The 8,362-nt window shown below is 40.6% G+C and overlaps 1 protein-coding gene across 1 annotated transcript; it reads right to left on the bottom strand.

Moving 5' to 3' along the window:
* On the bottom strand, window positions 1-8,362 carry NEK2 (NIMA related kinase 2). Its single transcript, XM_027907952.1, has 9 exons — window positions 8,184-8,362; window positions 7,796-8,013; window positions 6,138-6,375; window positions 5,367-5,449; window positions 4,997-5,123; window positions 3,984-4,203; window positions 2,970-3,024; window positions 2,817-2,887; window positions 1-281 (listed from the first exon to the last, which is right to left on the bottom strand). Exons 1-9 carry the CDS (start codon window positions 8,277-8,279, stop codon window positions 55-57), a joined length of 1,335 nt encoding a protein of 444 aa, XP_027763753.1. The 5' UTR covers window positions 8,280-8,362; the 3' UTR covers window positions 1-54.

The following is an 8,362-nucleotide window of genomic DNA, read 5'->3' as shown; positions in this document are numbered from 1 at the left end:
GATCTTCCTATAGATTTAATTATCTTTTAAAAGGTAAACACATCTTTTACAGTTTCAACGCATGCCCAAGATTTGTCTGCTCTTTAGCTGATAGTTTTTTTCCAGTTCAGACAGTGCTTGAGCTCGTAGATTTGCAGCATATAGCCGTTTTTTGAGATCAGAGCTTTTTCCTTTAGAAAAGAGATAGTTTTCCATATTATTGGGAGACACAGCTTTCTCTTCGCTTCCTTCATAGGGTACATTCTTCTTGGTTGCAGAAAAGGGAAGCAGGAGTGGGTTATCTAAAGAAATCAAAAAGGAAGTACTGAATTAGTGCATCTTCCAGCATTTATTGCGTTTTACCCTGTTGCCCATTTTGTCATCTTCCTATGGTTTTGAGCGATCTAATTAAACGTATTTCAGTTAAGAGCAAAAATTCTATTTTTTGAGGAAAACTTAAAACAAGGCTTTTAAATTATTGTGGTAAAAGGATATATGCCATAGTTTTTAGGTGCACATCCCAACACCAAAGGGAATATTAGTTAACATAAGGAGAAAAGACATGATGTTTCTTCTGAAGGACAGAAGTGAAACAGTAACATTACTCAGTTCCGAAAGAAAATAGAGAAGTAGGCTCTCCATACTGAAAAGAAATTATGTTTCCTTCATAGCAGGGGCAGATCCAACCTGTTCAGTGGTCTTTCTACATTACCCACATTGTTACAACTCTATCTTTGTACTAAGCCAATGGAGTACAAATTAGGCTCTGATTGATGAGTAATGAGTTCAGGTGCATTAAAAATTAACAATTTACTTTCATTGCAGCCTCCAGAACAGGAATTTTCATAGTGCAACCTATAGCATGCCACAATCGAGTACAAAGACTACCATATAAAGCCATTATAACAGTTGAGTTGCCTCTCATAAGAGCCAACTTCACAATACTCAATTTAAGGTGTGACTTTTATTTTTATTTAATCAAAGTTCTAACTATTCTAATCTTAACACTGTTGCAGGTCTAATTTTCAATTTATTAGGCTACAGCAAGGATGCAATAATATGCACAAAAGAGCAAGAAGGAACTGAAGAAACCAGTGCATATTTCAGCATTTTATAGTTTCATAGCAGTAAGCCAGATCTGTTTTTAAATTAAATCTTTTCCTAAAAATTAGAAACCCCCTGTAAAATAGGATAGTGTCTAGGTCACTGTCTTAGAAAACAGGATTTTACTGTGAAGTAAACCACACAACAGACTTCAAGGAAAAATTAGGGATCTAAAGGATGTGTGAGATGCAATCTGGTTGTGAAAAATATAGTAATGTGGGCAACTGAAGATAACAAGTAAGTGATCTTGGTACCCTACTGGAGAAACACTTAGTCTATTTATACAAGAACAGGGAGAATTTTAGAAACAGTATTGCAAGAGCACCATGGAATGAACTGGAAGAGTAGCAAACCAAGTACTCTACAGATACTGCAAGATGCCTTGTAATAACTACGTTTACTTTTCTGCACTATCTTGAACATTAACTACCCAAAGTAGTTTTCTATCTTCAAATATTCCTGATAAGGTCAAAACATTATGTGAAAGGGTGGGAGATACAGTAGAGAACAGAAGCAAGAGCTGAAGCTCATTTGCCTTCAGTCATCTGGTGTTTGATGCAACATCAGAAAGCCAAAAGCAATTTTATGGTTATGCTAACCCTAACCCTAACCCAAATTTAATTCTTTAACATATCCAAGTCAGACAGTATATTGAGAGACAGGTGGAATTCCCAAAGTTGACAGAAGTGTTAGAAATCGCTCAAGTACCACTCAATTCTAGGGGCGTTTTACTTGTGTTCTTTCCTGCTATGATAGGCACTTCGTAGGGACAAAAAAAAAAAAAAAAAAAAAAAAAAAAAAAAAAAAAAAAAAAAAAAAAAAAAAAAAAAAAAAAAAAAAAAAAAAAAAAAAAAAAAAAAAAAAAAAAAAAAAAAAAAAAAAGCACCACTTCAGTTTTATTCATCTTGGAGGCAGGGACATGCTTATCTTGCTTTAGTGGACTAAAGGAAAAGAGTGTTGCTTCGTGTTAAAGGTTGCTCATCTGTCTTTGTTCTAGAGTACTACTTCTGACCCAGTCATTCACTGTTCCTACCACTATTTCAAAATGCTTTTAGAGACTTGAATCATTTCTAATAGTAAAAGATAGGTGCAATGAACAGATGCTAGTACCTCTTATGATAGTGAGGACTAAATAACCAAGGCCAAAGTCAGTGTCAAATATTACTGTGAAAACAACTGGACTAGAAGGAGGCAAGAAGCATCATAGCATATTTTCAAATCTGGTGGTTTTTTTCCTATAATAGTAGTTTGCATTCTTTATACATTATATGATGCACCAATGACCGCTGAGTCACTTGCAACAAATAATACTGTTCATATTGAGTTTTTGAAAGTTTAATGAAAGCTGAATTGATTAGGCATGCGCAATTTTATTAAAATTAACTAAATCAAAGGTCTGTAAAAAGATATCCATATGTAAAATAAGCACAGCTCTGAGAAAGGTTTGGGTTACAAGCAGGCACTTCCCTTAGCTTGCCACAAGAACCTAATTTCCAAAACAGCAAAAGACTGCAGTGCAAACGGTGGTAACTCAAAGACTTATGGTTGAGCATCACTCCTGAAGTCCTTTTGCAAAGCAGAAAATCAAAAGTCTCTTCCCAACCATGCAGGGATAATTGGGCTTTGCACTGCCCCGATGGGACTGTGTACAGCATGTTGAGCATCAGGGACATTCTTCTGGTCATACCAGCCTACATTTATCTGGGCAAGTGCATTCTTGCTTATTTGCATACCTGGACCATCTGCGTAAGTTAGCACCCGCTGCTGCTTTTGGAGATTGTAGCTCCTCATCAGGCTTTCAGCTCTGTTTGGGAAAGAGAAATTTAAGCTTTTTGTTGTCAGATTGTAGATTTTCTAACATAGGCAATTATAGGTTAGTAGGATACCTAGCAAGTTTGTCTTCTGCCAGTCTCTCTCGCACACAGAGCTCCCGTTCTCTCTCTGGAAGTAGAAATATGTGGTAGTATGTAGTGTTAAAATGTTAAAGTTAGAGTGATTGTGCATGATGGGTTTTTCTTGAAGGAAAAGACAGCAGCAATAGCCAGCTGCACACCTATTTCTGATTCTACGGCTTTAAACAAAGGTAACTGCTGCATAGATACACCTTTATCAATGCACCAGCAAAGCACTGGATGAGTACTCTGAAATGCCAGGCATGCTTTTGTTCCCAAACTTTGGCATGTCTGCAACAACGAAGCCAGAGCAGTTTTCTATTCTGCACATTAACTCATGGCACACATGACACCAGATTTAAATATTTATATGCCAGATACAGTGATTCAGCTATAACTAAACACCCTTTTTATAACATCAGCGGATGTCATTCAGGCTCAGAAAAAAAAATAGTTAAAAACTGTATTGCAGAGCCTACTACCTATGCAAAGACATTTTATGTGGGCAGGAAATATCAACATCTGAGAACTAACCATCTATACAGATTCACAGGTAAGCTCCCTGCAGTGCAGCCTTTATAAAAGCAGTTTACAGTTTACTCAAAGATGTTTTTCACCAACATCAGGCTCACCTTAGGTTACATGTTAGTACAGCCAATGCTAACTTACACAGTGGGTGAAAAGCAATCTACACAGCACAGTGAGGAACAGTATATTCAAACCCTATTTTTCTGTGTATTTTCCTAATTGCCACTCATGTTTAATAATCTTCACAAACCAGACTGCCATATCTAAACTGCCAAATATATCTTAATAACTTAAAACCTAGTATAGGTGACTAAGCCCCAAGCATTCTTGCTTTGGTCTTTAGACACAATTCTAGTAGTGAATGCAGGAGTACAATATCCCAGTGCATTAAAATGAGGGTTGTAAAAACTGTCTACCTTTCCTTCCTCCAACTGAATCAGAATCCCATGCCACCCCTCTTCCCAAAGTAGTATATCATACGCTCTAAACGTTGTTCTCTCTCCTTAATGGCTTGTTCTCGCTCCTGCAATTGCTGTTCCTTCCGTTTCAGCTCATTCACTGCAGCATCTGAGTACTGCAGCCTTTCTGGCTCCCACGATCTCCAGCATCTTCTGTCAGAATTCTGCTTTTGTTCTTCTGTCACCAGGTCTGCTATCAAGGGGTGCTGCAGGATATCTTCAACAGAAGGTCGGCAATAATCCTAAAGGAAAGACATTACTAATAGATTCCATCTGTAACCAAGAAACATTATGGCCAGAGATTCCCAAGCAAGAACAGCTGAGATGTTATACAGTGAAGAGGTTGCGGAAAAATGGAGTTATGAAGGGGCAGCATCAGATGACAAGGGCTAAGGGAGGAGTCTGTTACCAGCCTTCAGATCCATAGCCACAGGTTTGTCTCCCCCAGCCCAGACACCCACTCCTTTCAGAGCCTGAATGGGGTGTGTGAGCCTACAGAGACAACTGTCAGTAGATTCTGGAGCTACCACTCTGCATTTCTGCCTATCACTTAACTCCTGAAGGATCCATACCTGCTGGATACTTGGGACAACAAAGCTGTAACAAGCACCCATGCAGTATTCTTCTCAACACCCTCATGCCAGCAGCAAGCTATACATTAGCCATATAAAGGAAAACCCAAAATGAAGACAAAACGACCCCTTCCAACTTCCAAACACACTAGAACCATTTTAACCCTGAAATTACAAGGCCTCAATAAGCAGGCTCTTAGGAAATCCTATATAAGTCGATACTGAGGCAGCCTTTTTGCATCCTGTGAACCTGGCATAAAAGCTTGAGCTGCTCTTCTTCTTTTCCATGGACTCAGAGCACAACTTCTCCCTCCTTTTCCTACAAGCGACACTGCCAGTGACAAGGTGATAACAATGATGACAACCAGCGCTTCAGGTTGGTTTGTTTCATAATTGAGAAGAAAATCTAGTAATGTGAACTAATACTGAAATACAGGTGCAAACACTGGTAATTGAGTCATACCTTTACATTCAGCATCTGCTTGAGAAGTTCGTTCAACTCCTCTGAGTAGCGATATGGTATCCTTCTGAACTTCCCTTCCCTTATCTTTTCTGCCAGTTCCTTTTGGTTGTAAGCTGTAAATGGAGGCCTGAAAAAGAAAAATTTTTCTGAATTCTTACGCTGGTTTCACAGAACGTATTTTCAGAAAAGAAGTATCAGACTAAAATGTTGCAATCAAGGGTTTGTTTTCACTACCTGATGTCAAGACCAATACAGAAATAAAAATCTAGGACTAGACCCTGAAGCCTTTAAGCTTTCATCTATACAAAATTTAATCATACCTGCATTAACAACTATGTTTCCATAATCCTTATTACACTACCATACTTACGAGAGAGCACACAGTTCATAAAGAAGGCATCCTAAAGACCAAATGTCAGATTTTTCATTGTATGACATGTGGTTCATTTGTTCCTAAGGAAAGAGAACAATCTTAGGTTTATTAAATAAGACAGCGTTCCACTAATGCAGGATAGTCAACTGCTATTCAAACCTGAATTAAATCACTACTTACTAGGTTTATTCTAAGATTCCATCCTAATTAATCTCCACATTTAATCATACTAGCAGGATTTTAATAAGTTGTGGCAGTACTTCACTGCAGAAGACTGACATGTTGCACCAATCTTTAGTCGATACAACTCTACTTCAGTCAAAATTAATCTTTCCCCCAAGAAATGCACTATGTCTGGGTAATAAGTAATTCCTGTTCATTTCACTACAAATTAAAATCCTACCATCAAGAGGTAACTTAAGCTCTTTACCTTAACACTACAAAACATAGAAGTTCTCTAGATTCCCTATTTCTTTTCAATATACTCCAGCACCTGTAATATCCCAAGAACATAACAAAGCTTATACAGTAAAGAGTAACTTTAATTAGAAGGCAGTTGACTATGTGGGGAAGAAAGGAGATGAAAAGAACTGCAAAATAACCTTGTGTTCAGAACATTTACAGTCTATGAAAAAAGTCACCTGCATTTCAGACTAGTAAGTCTTCATTAAAACATCCCAAACATAGATGGACTCTGAAACCAACCCTGTAGGAAACACTCCTTGGAGGGGCAAAAAGGGAAGATAAGGTATAGAAGGGAGGTCTTACTGGAGACATATAATACGGAGTTCCAACAAATGTTTTGGCAAAGCTGGTGTCGTGATGCAATATTCTAGCCAGTCCAAAATCTCCAAGTTTTACATTCTGTTTGCCATCCAGAAAGACGTTTGCTGGTTTTAAGTCACGATGCACAGTGACTGCACCATCACTCCGTCTGTGACACTCCTTCAAGGCCAATGTTAACTGAGTCAATACTCGGAGAATAAAGCTTTCTTCCAAGAAATGCCTGAAAGATGAACATATTTTTTGAACATACATCAGTTCAAGTAGTTGCTGCCAGTCTTAGTTCTGTAACTTTTTAAATATTCCTATTATAAAACATCACTGAAACAACCACTGTCAGCAACAGGTATCTATGCATTTTATTTTTAAAATTGGGGTTTTTTTCACTGCAACTATGTTGGAAGGCTAAATATATAGAAGTATAAATACAACTTCTATAAAAATATAGAAGTATAAATACAACTATGTATTTATACTTTTGTTGCAAAATCCCTGTAGTATTTTCTTCCTTACCCAAACAGTCTATTGTATACATAGTATTTTCATTACTTATAACACAAATATCAATTTGATCCTTTTGTGATGATATCAGTCCCTTTGATCACTTAAGGTAACAGTATATTGTCAGCTGTTTATAACAAACAACATCCAATAACAGCCAAGACATGGCTGATTTTTAATATAACCTTCCTGAAATGAAAATGCTGATGTTGCTGGGCAGCTGCAGTACTATTTTAGACTATTCTCACAAAGTAACAGAGATGGAGTCATGTACTTGTTTAACATGAAATGTGAAAACTGATACTATACTTAAGCAGGCTCCTAAGTCTAAAATTAGATCAAGGTGAAGCCTTATTAATTTGATGTCTCCCCAGGCTTTATATGCAAGCACATAAAGTAGCTTTTCACATTGTGTTCATAATCACTTTTCCCTTCCACATAATGGCCAGTCTCTTCGCGAACGAAGAACCGGGGAAGGTCTTTCCACCTTCCAGCCTGCTCATTGGATTTTTTAGGTGAGACACAGTGTGCGCGGAACTGAGCCCACCCTTTAATCCTGAGGTTCATCTGCCGGGGCCAAGCACGCTTGGACGGTGGCAGTGAGGTCCTCAGGACGTAGATGGATTGCCTTTACGGGCTAACGAGCTCCATCTGCCCGGGGAGGGGCCCCGACCGGGAATCGAACCCGGATCTCTGCAGTGACAGTGCAGTGAATTTTCCCCTGGACCACCGGGGGCTCCCTCCCTTCCACATATTTTAGTGTTCTAATACAACACAGGATCCAAGTAGTTTTACTGGCAGGGAAGCCAGAACCTGCAGACCAAGCAGTCTCTAGGACTTTCTCAGTATGTTTTCAACCCCATGTATAGCCAGAAACCCCTCAACAGGTTCTGCCCCACAAGAGACCTATGGTTTTAGTTTTTTTTACTATTTCAGCATTGACATCCAGCCTGATCCAGCATTCAATAGCACAATTCCCATCGCTGCTGAAGAGTTGTTGGGTCCAAGGGGTTAAACTTGTTGGTTAAACCAAGGGGTCCAAAGCTGCTCAAAAGTTAAGAGATGCATTCCCCTCCTCCCTGGATTGGCCAAGACTCCTCGTGTAAGATATTCGAAGCGTGCCACAAACAGATTTCACGTGCCTGTCTTTTGAGCACTTGGCAATCAAGCTCGCCAGGTCTCCCCCATCGCAGTACTCCATCACGATGTACAGGGTCGTGCTGCTCCTGTCGATGATCCGGTCGTAATACCGGACGATGTTCGGGTGCCGCAGCTCCCTCAGCAGGTTCACCTCCGAAACGAGCATCTGCTTCTCCGACTCCGTCATCGAGCCATAGTCCAGCTCCTTCCATACCAAGATCTGGGGAGGAAGGAACACCTTATGGAGCGGCGGGGCCGCCGGCCGGAGCCTCGAAAGGGGAAGACAGAGGGGCTTCCAGAGCCGCTCGCTCGCGTATCTCGGAGAGGCGGCAGCGCCGGGCTGGAACCCACGGCAACGGCACAGCCGCGCCTCCCCCGCCTCCTGCTCACCTTGCCGTCGGCCTTGCGGCGCACCTTGCGGCACTTCCCGTAGGAGCCGGCGCCGATGGTGAGCAGCACCTCGTAGTCGTCGGGTCGGCCGGGCATGGCGGGCGCGGACGGGGCGCAGGTTCGGTCCCCGCTGGGCTCCGCTCGGCCCGCCCCGCGCCCCCGGACCCGCCGCGCCGCCC

The sequence above is a fragment of the Empidonax traillii genome, unplaced genomic scaffold (assembly GCF_003031625.1).
Source record: "Empidonax traillii isolate 1590-97213 ecotype Southwest subspecies unplaced genomic scaffold, ASM303162v1 scaffold1584:size114125, whole genome shotgun sequence".
NCBI lineage: Eukaryota > Metazoa > Chordata > Aves > Passeriformes > Tyrannidae > Empidonax > Empidonax traillii.
This window is presented reverse-complemented; position numbering and strand designations above follow the sequence as displayed.